Source organism: Cydia fagiglandana, chromosome 1 (genome assembly GCF_963556715.1).
Source record: "Cydia fagiglandana chromosome 1, ilCydFagi1.1, whole genome shotgun sequence".
Lineage (NCBI taxonomy): Eukaryota > Metazoa > Arthropoda > Insecta > Lepidoptera > Tortricidae > Cydia > Cydia fagiglandana.
In genome coordinates this window covers 30400431-30418574 of record NC_085932.1, presented here as the reverse complement: position 1 = coordinate 30418574, position 18144 = coordinate 30400431, and the positions used below count along the sequence as shown (strand labels likewise).

Here is an 18144-nt window from a genome sequence, read left to right as displayed (position 1 = left end):
TCAACTGTCTAGCTATCACGGTTCGTGAGATACAGCCTGGTGACAGACGGACGGATGGACGGACGGACGGACGGACGGACGGACGGACGGACGGACGGACGGACGGACGGACAGCGAAGTCTTAGTAATAGGGTGCCGTTTTACCCTTTGGGTACGGAACCCTAAAAAAAGAAGTGTACAGGCTGTTAAAGGGTCTAACTCTGAAGCTAGCTATGGACGTGGTATAAAATATAGCAAAAATGCGTTTCAAGTAATCTTGTAAACAGTACAAAAATAATGTTATTAAAAACTTACGAAAACGCCTGATTCGCATATTTACTTGTAAGTTACTGTAGAGGTACAAACGAATGATTTACCTTACAAACTCACGGAAATGCAAAATTCGTAAATTTTAACAGGCTAATTTATGTGATGTGGTAATAATGGCCACCATAATAAAGTAACGAATATGCCCGATTCGCAAATTTGCTAAGGCTACTTTGTTGTTATATCTATTTGCCACCATAGTAGATTAACGAATGAGCAGTTTCGCAACTATGCTAAAGGTTATGAATGTAGATAAATATTAAATGCTACCATAGTAAACTGACATATGTGCCAGATTCGCAAATTTGCTGTAGTCTACTTATGTGGTTGAGTAATAGTTGCCACCATAGTAAAATAACGAATGTGTAGATTCGCAATTATGCTATAGTTTATTAATATGAATGAGGAATAAATGCCACCATAGTAAACTACCGTATTTGCCAGATTCGCAAGTTTTCTATAGGCTAATCGTACCGGTCAATAATAATTGCCACCATAGAAAGTTAACGAAAATGGCAGATTCGTTAGTTATTTACTGGTGTCGGCCAAGGAAAAATACCTTATCTACACTTCGCGAGTCTACCATGGGGTAAAAGAACTATTAAGTCAGATTGGTACAATGGTAACTCTGAAAGCTTAAAAGATAGAAGTCTGAAAATTGGTCACATTGTGCATTGTCATATTTGGTACAGAATTACATCAATAACTCAATTTTGACAAATTTACACTTATGTTAGTTTAGCATGGGGGCGACGATATATTTACTTACTCAGCTTGTTTGGGCACAGTACGTGGCGAAACATAATGGTTATATATATGCATTCTGTATGCCATATTCACATCGCGCAATCTCGGAGCAAGACCAAATGATTAGCCAATACGAGTATACTTCCCATTCCCCCAACTCGGCACATACTTCCTCTTATTGTGTAAGGTTTAGATTATAGTTCCCATGTTACACGTTAGACCAGGGCAGGGCCAAACCCTGGCCCGCGGGAGCCAGGCTCCAGGTGTTCAGCCCTTACGTTCAGCTACCTAAGGGTGGTGTTGACTGCTGTTAACGTAGTACAATATACAGGGTGATTCAGGAGACGTGAGCAGGACTAACACTGCGCATTTTGTAAATTATAAGCAACTGTTTCGTATCAGGATTAGTGAGATTAATGTTAATTTTATATACGTGTTGAAAAAAAAATTAATAAATTTATTTACGACGTGCATGGTCACCCTAAAATTAGAATACTAAACTACCGATATTCTGTGTCAAATTGAACGTCATCACTGTCATCACGGTCTGGTTACTTTTGAAAACTCGTTTCTCACTCAAGTTTGACAGTTTATTTTCTTCGTAATTAAAATGCTGTCATTACGGTTAAAGAGGTTTTATGTTTATTAATCAATTAGGTCTCGTAGGGTAACCATGATTGTAGAGATTCAAATTTGCCTTCAACAAAAAGTTAAAAAATAGGAAAAAGCGTCATCGTTTCACCTAAATACGACGGCGATCGATCAATTGTCAGTCACTGAGTGTGCAGGATTAGTCCCGCTTGCGTCTCACGAATCACCCTGTATACCGGTATGCACTATAGCGGTAGCCAGCGTTTCAAGATAAGGTGTAGTCTATAATCTTCAGCAATTTAGTGAAAATAAATAATTGTGTTTGCAGAGTCCCCCCGCGCACCACTCCTTGGCCCACCACCACGACACCCAGCACGACGCCCCCGCCCGCCGACCCGCGCCCCGACTGCCCGGGCTCGTGCATCGTCTCCCTTCTGTCCTTCACGTGCTTCCGTGAGTATCGTCCTCCGCTGCATCTTAGCTTCTAAATTAAATACTTAAGGCACAGAAAGAATGCACTAGATATTAAGGGACGGGATATAAACTCACTCGCGGCTCCGCCTGTAGGACGTCTCGTACGGCTTTATTGACGATGCGACCCGCCGGCGTATTATGGACGGCTTTATCCACGTTTATCCACGTGATAAAATAACTGTCACTTTTTAACACCGCGGGATAGAAAGTGACGGATACCGTTTTATCATGCTGTCGCGTAGACAAAAACGACCATCATATCCGTTCTGGTGGCAGTAAATAATTCCCGCCAGTCTGCTTGCAATCGAGAGCGTCAATGAACGGGCCGGCCTATATCCGGTTCGAGAGCGGAGCCGGGCGGAGGCGTCGACATGTCATTTTCCATGATGGCTGGTCGGTGATCACGTGGTGCTTTCCATAAAAAACGAAGCGCCGGAAGCTCCAGCCCGGCCCCGGCCCGGTCATCCTTCAATCAGTCTGTTCAGTGGGTTTAAATAATATAAAAATCTTTCAAATTTCCAGGCAACGCAGAAATGACGGACGTGTTTAAGTGCAAGAAGGCCGGCACGCAATGCTGCGCGCCCAAGTCTAAAGTGCTGGAGGTGACCGGTGTGCAGAGGAACGACACCTACCCCCTCGCCACCCCGCAGTACGAGCCCTACACCACCACGCCGCACCCCCCGCCCATGAGTAAGTGACCAACAATGCTGCGCGCCCAAGTCTAAAGTGCTGGAGGTGACCGGTGTGCAGAGGAACGACACCTACCCCCTCGCCACCCCGCAGTACGAGCCCCACACCACCACGCCGCACCCCCCGCCCATGAGTAAGTGACCAACAATGCTGCGCGCCCAAGTCTAAAGTGCTGGAGGTGACCGTTGTGCAGAGGAACGACACCTACCCCCTCGCCACCCCGCAGTACGAGCCCCACACCACCACGCCGCACCCCCCGCCCATGAGTAAGTGACCAACAATGCTGCGCGCCCAAGTCTAAAGTGCTGGAGGTGACCGGTGTGCAGAGGAACGACACCTACCCCCTCGCCACCCCGCAGTACGAGCCCCACACCACCACGCCGCACCCCCCGCCCATGAGTAAGTGACCAACAATGCTGCGCGCCCAAGTCTAAAGTGCTGGAGGTGACCGGTGTGCAGAGGAACGACACCTACCCCCTCGCCACCCCGCAGTACGAGCCCCACACCACCACGCCGCACCCCCCGCCCATGAGTAAGTGACCAACAATGCTGCGCGCCCAAGTCTAAAGTGCTGGAGGTGACCGGTGTGCAGAGGAACGACACCTACCCCCTCGCCACCCCGCAGTACGAGCCCCACACCACCACGCCGCACCCCCCGCCCATGAGTAAGTGACCAACAATGCTGCGCGCCCAAGTCTAAAGTGCTGGAGGTGACCGGTGTGCAGAGGAACGACACCTACCCCCTCGCCACCCCGCAGTACGAGCCCCACACCACCACGCCGCACCCCACGCCCATGAGTAACTGACTAACTTTAAGAACGTGGCAGCATAACTAAATGAATTAAGTAGTAATAATGCATTGTTTTTGGTTCCAGCTGTACCTTATGAACCAACCTACGGCTCAACGATAAGAGTGCCGGAAAAATACAACAAATACGTGTGCGGAGTGAAAGGTAAAATTATTTGGCTTTTTTATCATTAGAAAACTCCACTAAACGCCACCCCAGTTTCATGTGGCATCTGATAGTTGCAAACTAGATGAAGACTTAAGGATGACTCACGCTGGGCCAACCCAGATCCGGGTCAAGGCATCTATAGAAAGTTAGTAACGAACCCCGGTGATCAGATGCCTTCTATTTTCTGTAGGCGTTTATAAAAAACGTAGTATCTGTCGCTTCGGCCCGGACCCAGACCGTTCCGGCGTGGGTCAATCTTTATTAATACTTACTCCTTCTTACCGACCTAGATCACCTTCTGACTTCCAAATCGCTATTTCGATTACACCAATAGGTATTATATTATTTGACATTTTATGCGAGCACATGTGTATTTAGTCGATCATCATGTTTACTATGGTTTCCAGGGAGTTCGTCCCGCAGCTCGCGGCGGCTCGGGCGCGTGATGGGCGGCGAGGACGGCGAGCGCGGCGAGTGGTGCTGGCAGGTGGCGCTCATCAACTCCCTCAACCAGTACCTGTGCGGCGCCGCGCTCATCGGCACGCAGTGGGTGCTCACGGCGGCGCACTGCGTCACCAAGTCAGTTCCTACTCCTTCATCGCCGGATGCACTGGCTTCAAACTTCTTGCATTTAAAACATTCTTTAGAGAAAACAAGTATGACATTTGGAGGAGGGTTTTTAAATTGGTGCCGTGACCAGGATAATATGGATTGACTAAATCTCTTAAGTATGTAGACAGACACTACAGTACAATATGTTGTGGCGGCTCCTCTAGCTGTCACTGCCAACGCCGTGCCACAATATTCTAACAGATGGCGTTAGGAAGCTAAGAACGCACAAACTACTAAGAAGATACTATGTCTAGAAGGCAATTAGTATGTGAGACCTACATCGCGCTTACGGAGTTATTATGTCAGTTTCCATATATATAACTTCCGATCAACTCTCAGTGGACTTCGGTCCCCAGGCATAACACCCGCCTGGAGAGAGTACTCTCTATTGCCTCTCTACCTTCTTCAGTGCAATTTGTAAATTTATGTAAATATATATTGTAAATAGCCTTGTAAATACTTTCCACATTAGTGACCTTCCGACATTGGACAGCCATGAAGACCTCAAGATCCTGATGACGCCGCCTCGCAGCAAGCCATTTCTCTCTCTCACTCTCTCCGCTCGCCTCTCTGGCTCTGAGCAACTACGCTCGTCACACTGGCTCTGAGCCGCTCCGCTCGCCTGTGACTCTGAGCATCTTCACTCGCCACACTTGGTTTCGCTGCACACTTCATACGTCGTCGCTGACCCCTCCGCTCAAAGGGGGGCTGATGTGGCGGCTCCTCTAGCTGTCACTGCCAACGCCGTGCCACAATATTCTAACAGATGGCGTTAGGAAGCTAAGAACGCACAAACTACTAAGAAGATACTACGTCTAGAAGGCAATTAGTATGTAAGACCTACATCGCGCTTACGGAGTTATAATGTCAGTTTCCATATAATATAACTTCCGACCAACTCTCAGTGGACTTCGGTCCCCAGGCATAACACCCGCCTGGAGAGAGTACTCTCTATTGCCTCTCTACCTTCTTCAGTAGAATTTGTAAATTTATGTATATAATTGTTGTAAATATACTTGTACATACTTGTACATTCATTTTCCACAATGTTTTTAATAAGAAATGTATATTTGTGACATTTACAAACATGTAACACAACTAAAAGTAGGAAAACGAACATTAATTGTGCATTACGAAATTAACCCAAACATAACTCTATAATCTATAAACTCAACGCTAGTCTTCCATAGGGCCCTTAAATTTTCTCTCTCTCTTTCGGAGTCCAGGGTCCGTAATGTCCAGCTGGACTTTCAAAATTGTCCTCGTTTTGTGTAGGCAAAGGCGCATAACCAGATATTTACTATACCTAGGTAGGAGGTATTTATATTTTTTTTGACAATGTATAACTATTGACTAATTTGTTATTTTTTACAGCATCGTCCGCTCCGGCGACGCCATCTACGTGCGCGTTGGAGACCACGACCTCACCCGCAAATACGGGTCGCCCGGCGCTCAGACCCTACGTGTGGCCACCACCTACATCCACCACAACCACAACAGCCAGACGCTGGATAATGATATAGCACTGCTCAAGCTACATGGGAAGGCGGAGCTCAAAGAAGGTCAGTTTTAGCACTAGCAGCTGAAGTGTTTCAGCCAATGAAAAACATTCTGAAACCTACCACACACATGTACCACTATTCCGTTACCGTCATACAATGTGAATGAAAAATAATTAAAAAACCGGACAAGTGCGAGTCGGACTCGCCCACCGAGGGTTCCGTACTTTTTAGTATTTGTTGTTATAGCGGCAACAGAAATACATCTGTGAAAATTTTAACTGTCTAGCTCTCACGGTTCGTGAGATACAGCCTAGTGACAGACGGACGGACGGACGGACAGCGGAGTCTTAGTAATAGGGTCCCGTTTTACCCTTTGGGTACGGAACCCTAAAACCGCAAAAATAACTATTTTTATTTTCAAATAGCAATACAAAACCATTTTTCGTAAAAGGAAAGCCCAGGAGAGTTTTATCTTGCGCAGTTGAGGAAATCTTATGGTTGCGTCCAGGGCCCAGTTTTATAAAGTTACAAGTTACAAGTTTACAGGCGTTTACTGGCAACACTTGCTCCGTTTTTTACAATTTGCGTTTTATAAAAGTACTGTGTTACAATTTTACAGGTTACAGGTACAAGTGCCTGTAGCTCAACCATAGACGAAAATACGGGAGTTTTATAGTTTTAAACTCATAATCGAACAGGCGTTTTATAAAAGAATTGTAAATTACAAGTGTAGATTGGTACACTTGTAACAAAAACTTACATACGTCTTGAGTCCTGTAACAGCACACCAGCAGCTACTTGTAGACTCGTTTTCTGAGAGATTTTAAACTTTACTCTTTATTGTTAAGCACCAACGCCAACGATTGTGCCAGGGCATGCATACTTTTCCATGCACTGACCTTATCAGTTTTTGTTAATGTATCTGAAATATATAGTAAATATAGGAAATAAAGTGACAATATGTTTGATATTGATTTTATTGACGATTCGTTTTATTTTATCTACTAGGAAATGGAAAGGGATTATTGCCGATATTTGTCGTTGATTTATTAGCATTCGTCTCTTTATATAAGTATAGTGCATTCACATTATGGTAAAGTATACTATTCATAATTTTCGATACACACCGTATTTATCTTTGAACCGCTACCGAAACGATACATTTTAATGTAAGAATGTGAAAGAGTACCTACTTATTTACATGTTATTTACTTATTACGTAAATATTTCATTAAATCTAACTTAATCTGAATCTGAAAACGGCCCAAAAAGGATATCCTTGGCATGGAACGCCGCTCTCAACCACTCGATTTTTCCTTAATTTCTGGCCATTTTTCCAGTAATTAATATTTTACAGCAAACAAAACACATAATTTAGTAGAGAACCAAGTATCTATGACACACGTTTTTTTAAAAATAGTGATGTCCTTCACACCTGTAGATTTCACATGTAATCGAGATTGACCGTGGTTCTTTACAACTGTAATTATTTATGTGTATTTATAAAACACCTGTAGCCGTTCACAGTGCATTACAGGTGCCTGTAGCCTGTACTCTTGTAACCTGTAACTTGTAACTTTATAAAACTGGGCCCAGGGGGCCTAATTCTCGTTGTCTCTATCGCCCAAAATTGGATGAGTGATAGAGAGATAATATCGTTTCGTTTTCTTCAAAACGATTGTCATCTTGGCTAGGCTCCCAGGATATCATTATCGAGCATTCCACGGGCCGTCCCGTACAAACGCATTTTGTTTCCCGTGTTGAGACTTTTTTTCGGCGATAATCAGGCGATTATTTTTCTGTGCACATTTTGACCATTTGTCATAGAAAAGAAAACTGTTATCCCTGCAAATCTTCAGAAAATTCGCGTTTGTACCGGACAAGCGGTAGATAATATCATGGAATGCTCCTTATTGATTAGAATGAAAGTGTGGTTGGGTTCGCAATGTTGACCGTAGTTTCGTTACAGGAGTGTGCCTGGTGTGTTTGCCGGCGCGGGGAGTGAGCCACGCGGCGGGCAAAAGGTGCACCGTCACCGGGTACGGATACATGGGCGAGAGTGAGTACTACTTTATACCAATGGGTCTCAAGAGCTATGGACGCTTTTGGATAACGAAGCTCAATTTTTCTAGCGATGCGATGTCCAGGCTACCTTGGCGATGCTCTGTGGGAACCTGTACGGATATGATTGTCGTTCTTGTCTACGTGACAGCGTGATAAAACAGTGTCCGTCACTTTCTATCCCAAGGTGTTAAAAAGTGACGTTAAAAGTTAAATAAGGTTGTAAGGGCTGAAACATTTCGACTTTTTGCATAAAACGTACGCCGCATTGGTTTGTTATGTTACGTATTCGATCTTACAAGTAAATTTTGATATTTCCAGCTGGTCCTATCCCATTGCGAGTGCGAGAGGCTGAGCTCCCGATAGTCAGCGACGCAGAGTGCATCCGGAAAGTGAACGCTGTGACTGAAAAGATTTTCATCCTGCCTGCCAGCTCGTTCTGCGCGGGCGGAGAGGAGGGCAACGATGCCTGTCAGGTAAGATAATGGAGTGTCCTTCAATACCTTCCCTTTCTGGAGGCAGGTATGACTGGCGGGGGAAAATTGCGATATTTCCACATGGTATAATTTTGAAATCTTCTCATAATTTTGTATGAAGAACGCAATTTTCCATTTCCAAAATGGAAACTTTATTTCTTGTAAAGTGTTCTGGAACTTTACCAGATCATTTTCAACTTTAAGGTAGGTAACTTTCCAATACTTGCACATCTGTAGCATTGATTATGGAACAATAATTCCTTTATCATTCCTGTTTTCAGATATATGTAGTTTTGTTTACAGTATGTGGCTGGTCCCTATAAGATTATGCGTGTTTTTTTACGAAACATGGGAAATTTTGGCCATTTTTAATCGGCTAAATATAGTTCTGGCAACTTATACTACCTAATTATAGTCTTATACTGGCCAATTTGGTTCTCGAATGATGATTAGTGCCTATTGATTGTTGTTGACATAATATAAAGAATGAATGAAAGTGTGTTCGTCGTGCAGGGCGACGGCGGCGGGCCGCTGGTGTGCCAGGACGACGGGTTCTACGAGCTGGCGGGGCTGGTGTCGTGGGGCTTCGGCTGCGGCCGCCAGGACGTGCCGGGCGTCTACGTCAAGGTTCACTTCACACACTACTTTATATATTCTTCTACCTAGCGTTATCCCGGCTTTTGCCGGGGTCCGCTTTCCTACATCGCTGTCCCAATATTACAGGGTTCTATGTTACATTTTCAAGATAGTTGAAATTCGACTTAATGTAATGTAATGTAACGTTTATTTCAGACAAACAGTCCATATATATAATAATTACAAAAATAACTAAAAATAAATAATTAATTATCACCAATTCCTTAAATTAAATTAACACTTAAGTCATAATAATTTTTTTTTTTTTTTTTATTATGAATGGGCTTACTCATGGCCACAGACTAGCCGAGGCGTAGACGTGGCCTACGATGGAGCGAGCTCGCCCAGAAGGTGCCTGTTCACTCTTGATTTGAAGGTTGCCGGGTTATAAGAACACGGAAATATAGACGCCGGCAAGGAATTCCATTCCTTGGCAGTGCGCATAAGGAAAGTAGAAGCAAAGCGCTTCGTGCGAATTGGTGGAATATCTACCAAGTAAGGATGGAAACCGGCCGTGCGTCTAAAAGTCCGATGGTAGAATGGGGACGGTGGAATAAGCTCGTGTAGCTCTTGGGCACACTCCCCGAAGTGCAACCTGTAGAATACCGACAGGCTGGCGACTTTCCGCCGATGGGCCAAAGACTGAAGCTTAGCCGTTAGCTTCTTGTCGCCAATCATCCTCCTGGCTCTGCGCTCCACTGAGTCCAAAGCGGCGAGTTGGTATTTAGCTGAGCCATCCCACAGGTGGCTGCAATACTCCATACACGACCGGACTTGAGCTTTGTAAAGTGTTAGAAGCTGTCCAGGTGTGAAGTATCGCTTCACCTTATTTAGGACGCCCAGCTTTCTGGCCGCAGTTTGTGCTTTAGACTCAATGAAGCTGCCGAAGCTGAGGACTGAACTCAGCTCCATGCCGAGGAGTTCCAGGCTGTCGGCAATAGGTACAGATGCACCCCGGAAAGAAGGAGTCAGGTCGAATGGACTCCGTTTTGCGGAAAATAGACACGTCTGCGTTTTGGAGGCATTGAACGTGACCAGATTGTCATCACCCCACTGGGAAACGAGACTAAGGGTCAAGTTCATTCGCTCAACCATGGCCTCTCTCTGTGAACGTATATCCTCCCTGCTGTCCCCTGCACTAGCCAAATATCTCTCAACAACCGTACTGTCATCTGCATAACCTACAATGCTGGGTTGCAGCATGTCGTTAATGTGGAGCAGGAAAAGGGTTGCGGAGAGAACAGACCCCTGAGGAACACCGGCGTCAATGGCCATGAGGTCTGAAGAGCAGCCATCAATAACTACTCTGATCGACCGTTCACTCAAGAAATCAGATAGCCAGCTACAAAAGTCAGCAGGGATGCCGTATGCAGGAAGCTTGCTAAGGAGACTTGCGTGCCAAACCCTGTCAAAGGCCTTCGAGATGTCCAGTGAAACAGCAAGCGCTTCACCGTTCCTCTCGATGGCCTCGCCGCAGCAGTGCGTGACATACGCTAAAAGATCCCCAGTAGACCGACCTCGGCGAAAGCCATATTGACGGTCACTGAGCACATCATTTGCGTCGAGGTATGCCAGCAGCTTGCCGTTAAGTACCCTTTCCATGACTTTACAGAGCATGGAGGTAATGGCGATTGGTCGGTAATTGCAGGGATCAGCACGACTACCCTTCTTGGGTACTGGCTGCACGTTTGCAAGCTTCCAGGATTTCGGCACCGTTCTTGTTTGGAGAGAGAGGCGGTACAGGCGTGTCAGTACAGAAGACAACTCAGGCGCACACTGCTTTAGTACACGTGCAGGTATACCGTCTGGTCCACTGGCCTTATTCACGTCAAGATTCTGCAGAGCTCGGCGTACCTCTTTTTGATGAATAGCAATTCTCTGCATAGAGGAACTGCATTGAGGTAGCGTAGGTGGAAGTTTTGAGCCTGCGTCTAGACGTGAATTGCTCGCAAACAGAGAAGCAAACAAGTTTTTTTTCTCTGTCGCGGAGTGGGCCAGTGTCCCATCAGGTTTCTGCAGAGGTGGCAATGTGGGTCGGCAGAAGTTGGATTCGACCGCTTTCGACAGGGACCAGAACCGCTTGCTACCAGGAGGGTAGGAGGCGAGTTTGGCCCCTATTCGACTGACGTGGTCGAATCGAGCCTTTCGAAGCACCCGTTTGCAGGACTTGGCAGCTGAGTTAAAGGCTTTTTTCCTCGCGCGAACCCTCTGTGCTCCAGCTTTGGTATCGCGGGCTAATACCCAAGCCTGGTATGCAGACTGCTTAAGGGCCTCGGCTCGAGCACAGTCCGAATTGTACCATGCTCGGGTCTTGTGATTAAATTTAAATTATTAAAATTCAAAAATTCAAAATTCACATTTAGACATTATAATTAAATTAAATAAAAAAACAAATGTAAATTTAATTAATTAATGTCACTATGACAATGTTCAAATTTCAGTTCGATAAAGGAGCATTCCATGAAATTGTCTACCATTTGTCCCGTACAAACGCGATTTTCTGAAGATTTGCAGGTACAAGGGTTTCCTTTTCTATGACAAATGGTCAAAATTATGCACAGAAAAATAATTGGCTACTTTAAATGCCGAAAAAAAAGTCGCAACACAGGAAATAAAATCCGTTTGTACGGGACAGCCCGTGGAATGCTCCTAAAAGTGAAACATAGAACCCTGTAATATTGGGCCAGCGACTTTCTCCACTTTGCGCGACCCTGGGCTTCCTATCGTGTGAGCCCGTTTACACTCATATCGGCTTTCACGACATTGAGCCATCGGGCCATCGCTGTTTTGGTCTGCCTTGGGGTCGGGGGCCGTAACGTCGGCACCTCGACAAGGTTCATGATAACAGATGGCACACGATAGGCGTTCAAAGGGTATGTAACTTTGATTTGTATTGTTTAAGGCATAGGTAGGCATGTCGTCAGCCATTTTGTAGCTTGCTTATTTAGTCGCAAGAATTAAGTAAGTGCTACCTTGTTTGGTGGTGACGCGAACGCAGAACCTTGATAAAAACAAATATTAATAGGTATGTACCTAAAGCAGGGGTTCCCAATCTTTTTCAGTCCGCGGCGCACATGCAATTTATAATTTTGGTGGCGGTGCCCTCACCTAGCTAAGTAGGCTATTCGAAATAGATAACATCAAAGAGTAAAGTATAATATGGTAACATGGTGAAGGGACCCCAGGGCGCCGCCCCTCACAGTTTGGGAACCCCTGACCTAAAGCATCTAATTTACTTCAATATATAATTTTGCAGGTGTCTTCGTTCATCGGCTGGATCAACCAGATCATCTCCGTCAACAACCTATAGTATTAGACGTTACTAGAACTCTTTTCAAAAGTCCAGGGTTTTTTACGTTCACATTGGACTCACCGGCGGTTCACCACGAGCCATCGATACGCGTCCAATATATGAATAGTGTTCACATTTCACTCTAGAAAGTCAGGTTCAGGTACTAGAGCCTGACCAAGCTAAGTTGGCAACGTTAAGAAAACGTCATAATTTCATAGAAGTTTGACGTTTAAAATAACACTGGCACCGTTTGGGCTATCAAAATCGCTACCAACTTAGCTTGGTCTACGAGTATATTTGACGCTCCATAATTTACATGAAAATGTGCCCAAAATGTTAACGCACCCTTTAATGTCAAAATCCAATTAATACCTGGTACCTACTCAGGCCGCGTAGCCAACATGCCAATCGCTTACGCTCCGTATCGATCGAAATGCAACTGTCATTGTCGCATTCATACGGAGATAGAGAGACACAAAGCGTTTGGTTGTCGTAGCGATAGCGATTGTCAGCTTGGCTAGGCCGGCAGTTCTGGAAGGGTTTGAGTTGGGATTATCTGCTAGAGTGAAATAGTAATACCTACATTTACCTAATAATTTCTCAATCTAGCATATAGCAGGATTGCATGAAGAAGCATGAGAATTAGCATTACTAAACACCATCTAAAAATTACGTTTATGGAATTGAAACAGTCACGAATTTCCATATTGTGAAAACCTAGAATATAATGATGTTTTGTGATTCATTTGAAAATGATTTTGATTGTGAATCGTGTAACAGTTGACAACTTCTGCAGGTTTTGCAATTCGCCCGAGTTTGCGACTACGTAGCGAAAATAAATAAGAAATATGTATTAGAAGTGCAACATCAACTTCGGTCTGAGTGTAAATAAATAAGCTCTTATTAATTAAGTTAATATAAGTTAGGAATATTTAATTTATTTCGGCGGCATTTATTTTTCTCCCACCACTTATTTATTCTGCACCCGGTTGGAGGCCATTTGTGTTTGATTAATGTGAAGATCTCTGTGATCTAGGTTTAACCCGAGGTCCACGAAAACCCGTTCCGTGCGTGTACAGTCGCCATCAGATATATCGGAGTGGCCAAGGTGTTCACAAAATCTGAACACGCACTCTAACTCCTTGACAATAGAGGCGTGTTCAGATATTTGTGAGCGCCTTGGCCGCTCCTATATATCTGACGGCGACTGTACCTACGCTCAACGTTGACGCTTTCGAACTTAGAGCGTACGCTAGTAACTGGAGTAGCCTTATTAAATTATTATTAAAATATCTGCCAAGTTTTGCGGGAAGGTGAAGAAATGAAAAGAGTTCTGTGTTGAAACACGAAGATTCACATTTAAATAAAAATACATTTTCATTTTGACGCACACATACATGTCATTATCACACATGGTAATGTCTTTATAAGATTTTTTGCACATTGTGCATGGTTTTTGAGTACTGAAAGGCTACTCCGGTTACTGTTTTCTCTAACCCCCTTATTCATAAACGTCTGACTAAAGTTGACAAGCCGATGATAATCGTTTGTCCGTTTCCGACGTATTGGTATGATGGAAAGGGACAAACGATTATTAGCGGCTTGTCAACTTTAGTACACGTTTATGAATAAGAGGGTAAGTTTCGAACGTGCGTTTGTTTTCGTGGCCGAGGCGTAAACGTAGAGATGAACCATTTTTAACTGCACGACTCTCCGAAGCACCTCTATTCTACAATACATCAATAGTGCCCAATCTTATAGACGCACTCACAAAGACAAAAAGTCGGTACATATTCCGTCAATTATATCACTTTTGATGTATGAGTAGGTGCTTTAAGGATGAGCGTGCATTTTAAAGATGATGCATTTTATCGCTAATTTAAGGCTCTGACTTAGGTCTGTGAGAAATTGCTTTTATGGGGGTCCTCAACTGATACTAAATATTATTTATTCTATGATTAAGTTATATTAAATCTAATGATTTGAGAAAACTAGGTGCTACTTAAAAGTTTTCTCTTTTTACAATACCTACATAAATGTTAGGCCATCACCCTTATTTAAATCAAGGTTTTTTTCAGATATTTTTACTAACTAAAGACATTGTTATTGACAAAATATCATAAAATTCAGTAAAATCTATTATAAATCCCACATTCTGAATTCTAAGTACGGTTCCTAACTGGAAAAGTTCGATAACTTTGTGCGTCATATTTAATAATGAATTTTCTTCAAAATTCACCTATGTATTTTTTAAAGGTATACTTACATATCATAAGAAACCTTGATGTCATATTATTTAGAGCAGTTATTAGTTTTAGTACGGAAACCAAACAACTATTATATACAGATACGTAATATTTTATATGATATACCTACACGGAGTAATCCAGGAGGTCCTAAGTATTTCGCTGATAGGAAGATCATTTTATATGGCTTTTGAAAAAGTTTCGTATTAAAAATCAAACCACAAGTTATTTTTAAAAGTCGCTGAACAAATGTTGGTCAGTATGAGGAGTAAAGCCTACAGTATAATGTTTTGCTCGTATTACTGGCCACAGACTGTATTATGTATGAGGCAACTACGTAGGGTGATATTTCATCTGTTCAATTTGCATTGCGTCTCACTCTCTCACATTGAACGTACGAAACGTACGTAAAGTACGAAATTGGATAGGTGGAATACCACGTAAGGTCGTCAATGCTAAGTATTAACAATTTAGTGCCCGCATAAAATATGTGACGTTAAGGCGCCATCTATTTCAGTTGTCAGTGGCTAGTCTGTGCGGAAGGAAAAGAGGTATCTAAGTTATGTTTATGATTCAAGGCAGTGTGGACATTTTTTTGAATGAATAAGCCTTCCATTTCGTCGGCTCTTCGCTGGACCCCTGGATACGCCCAGTGTACTAATAGTTATACAATGAAGATGTTTAGAACTAAGTCGATAGTATTTTAGTAATTTATTTCTTATATAGGAGCAAGGCTATGGTGTTAAAACTACGTGTTTTATGTATTTATTGAATTTCAAGCCATATCGTCAGGTAATTTCGTAGGCTCTTACGAGCGTTGTAAATAAGACTAAAATGTCATGTGCAATGCTGATATATAAATAAATTAGTTTCATATTCTAAAAAGCTGGTTTGTTATGCAAGTAAGCAAAGTTCTTTTTCTGTTCTCCGTGCGGAAAGCGTCAATTTTCGTCACGCTAAACGCAGTTGACGCTTTACGGTTCCGTAGAACAAAAATTATTCACACCTCAGGTATAAAATAAGCCTCAGGTCACATTCCCTGTGATCCGAGACGTATCTTACTTCATATTATATATGATTGCGTGGATTTAATGAATTCAGAGCATGTAAAAGATTCTAGAAAAAATAGAAGCCTGAGCAAAGCGAGATTTAAAGGGCTATAATATTGCTGTACTGTCTTGTATAACACTGAGCAATTTATATAGTAATTTAAGGTGTTACCACACGTTGAGTCGATCTAATGGTGTGTTAACGCCATAACAGCATTGAACAAGACTTCAATGACGAACAAAATCGACGTGTTTTGAGTATTTTCCAAACATATTGTTTGGAATTTAGCTTGGGAATGTCTGTTGTGCGTCAAAGATTGCTTGGAGTCAGTTTTAGCTAAATACCTACTGTAAATTTAGTACTCTGTTTGCAAATAAAATTGTGAAAATTATGCAATTTTGTTTCACTGCCCTTTGACCTCTAAACATTTTAAATGTTTGTTAAATCGACTCATATGCGAAGATAAAGTAGTGCAAAATGTAACATATATGTTAGTATGTAACAAATAGTGTTACATGAAGTAAATTGTGGATGCAAAGTTCTGTAAGGTAGAAGTACTAGTGCTCGACGCTTCACTAGTATTCGACATGGGCACTTTATATCAAAGTAATATAGGTTAAATTTGAACGGCGAAGATTTTTCTGTATACAAATTTAATCCTTGTCACGTTGACATAAAGTGCCCATGGCGAATACTAGTGCAGCGTCGAGCACTAGTACTTCTACCTTACTAATGTCATCATCTATTACAGACTATACAAACAGTGACAGTGTTACTAATGTACCGTCTCTGATATTCACCTTATCTAAAACAACGAATTTATTAAAAATAATAAGACTTAAATTTGTTACGTAAAGTATTTTATTAACACGTTTCGAGTAAAAATCTACGTACACAATCAATCATAGCAATATCAATTTCATCAAACAGCATATCTTAATGTCAAGCACATACATAGCGTGAAGATACACGTTATTTTACATAAATGTTCGTAACTTACCCAGGAATAAAATAAACTTACCAATATTTAGTGTCACTGTCTCTAAATTGTTGGCTATATGCAAATCTTGCGGCGCCACCTGGCGGCTACGGGTAACGTAACTAACTTTACAGAGTATGTATGTCATAAGGTTGAACAACTACTTTTTACCAAGGGGCTGTCCATAAATTACGTCATCGATTTTTGACCCCCCCCCCCCATAATCATCCAAAAATCATGCTTCAAATGATCCCATTTCCTCCTACTTCATGCTAACGTCATCCCATGTCCAGACCCCCCCCATTTTGAAATGACGTAATTTATGAATAGCCCCCAAGAGCTGTTGTCGGTTTTAGTTCTCCCACCACGCGCTGCACATGGCCAGTAAATATGAAATAATTGGTCTGTCTTTAACAAAGTTACGATAATTTATGGCTCATAGTTATGTAATGATTCATAGTAGTTATGGACTATTTGTACGCATTTTCTCATTACTTTTCATCACACTGTATTTCAATATAGTATTTAAATGCCAGCATAAAGGGAGAGACAAGACACATAGATTGTCACTGCCGAAAATTAAACTTATTATTTATCTAAAATTAATATTTGAAACATACCAATAATTTCAAGATGTCAATATATGAATAATAATCAAATGTTTGCTATGTATTATACTTTGTTGTTACATAATCCAAAATAATTGCTTTTAAAAATAAAATAACGCTCATAAATGCGCCGCTTAAGATATGAATAAAAAACTAAATATATGCCTTATTTAAATATATAAAAAGGTGTGAAAATTAGACGACTCAATGTTCGGTCTCACGCCTAAATATCCTTAGAAAACATAATTACAATCTAAAACGCGCATTTTCAATAATTACCTACTAAAAATAATTGTTTAAAGTATAACATACCAAACCTTTCCATCCGACCGTCTATGGGTGGTATTCCACCTATCCAATTCTTTGTCCAATGTGTATTGCGTCTCACATTTTGCTTTCATGAGTGAGACGCACTGACATTGGACATATAAATTTGGACAGGTGGCATACCACCCTAAGTCAATTGTTGTTATAGCAGCTAAACCAGAGAGGAGAGAATCAATAAAGAGTGTTCATCTCTATATAAAACAGCGTTCCTCGCAAACTGCTAATTGTCCTATAATCTACTTGGGTGTTTTTTCGTAGGATGTCTCTGGTAAAACTTTCGTTAAGTCAATACTGTAAAACGATAAATGGGATTTGACTACAATTAAAACTATATCATATGAAATGTACTGAATGTAAGTAATATCAAAAGATACATTGATTGACAGTCTAAGGCAAATTTTCTTCGAATTTGACAGCTAAACAAGATGGCGTTGTGCATTTCCGAATATTATGCGAACTCATAAGTTGACGTTAGACAATGACCACAAAATATGTGGTGCAATACAGAGCGATCTGTTGCAGCTGTCAAACTTGATGGCACATTTTCCTGTCTATTACAATCAATAACTCTTTGGTAAAATGAACCAAATG

The 18144-nt window shown here is 42.2% G+C and overlaps 2 protein-coding genes across 2 annotated transcripts in view; both read left to right on the top strand.

Moving 5' to 3' along the window:
• The window catches only part of LOC134668072 (protein masquerade), a 38966-nt gene extending 25130 nt beyond the window's left edge, over positions 1 to 13836 (top strand). Inside the window, exons 8-16 of the mRNA XM_063525587.1 lie at positions 1975 to 2097; positions 2641 to 2812; positions 3655 to 3761; positions 4172 to 4343; positions 5751 to 5938; positions 7848 to 7937; positions 8261 to 8415; positions 8929 to 9042; positions 12308 to 13836. Coding sequence (XP_063381657.1) covers positions 1975 to 2097; positions 2641 to 2812; positions 3655 to 3761; positions 4172 to 4343; positions 5751 to 5938; positions 7848 to 7937; positions 8261 to 8415; positions 8929 to 9042; positions 12308 to 12361 — 1175 coding nt within the window. The 3' untranslated portion in view covers positions 12362 to 13836. The remainder of the gene's footprint in view (positions 1 to 1974; positions 2098 to 2640; positions 2813 to 3654; positions 3762 to 4171; positions 4344 to 5750; positions 5939 to 7847; positions 7938 to 8260; positions 8416 to 8928; positions 9043 to 12307) is intronic.
• The window catches only part of LOC134669492 (uncharacterized), a 245804-nt gene that overhangs the window by 91502 nt on the left and 136158 nt on the right, over positions 1 to 18144 (top strand). The window lies entirely within an intron of this gene.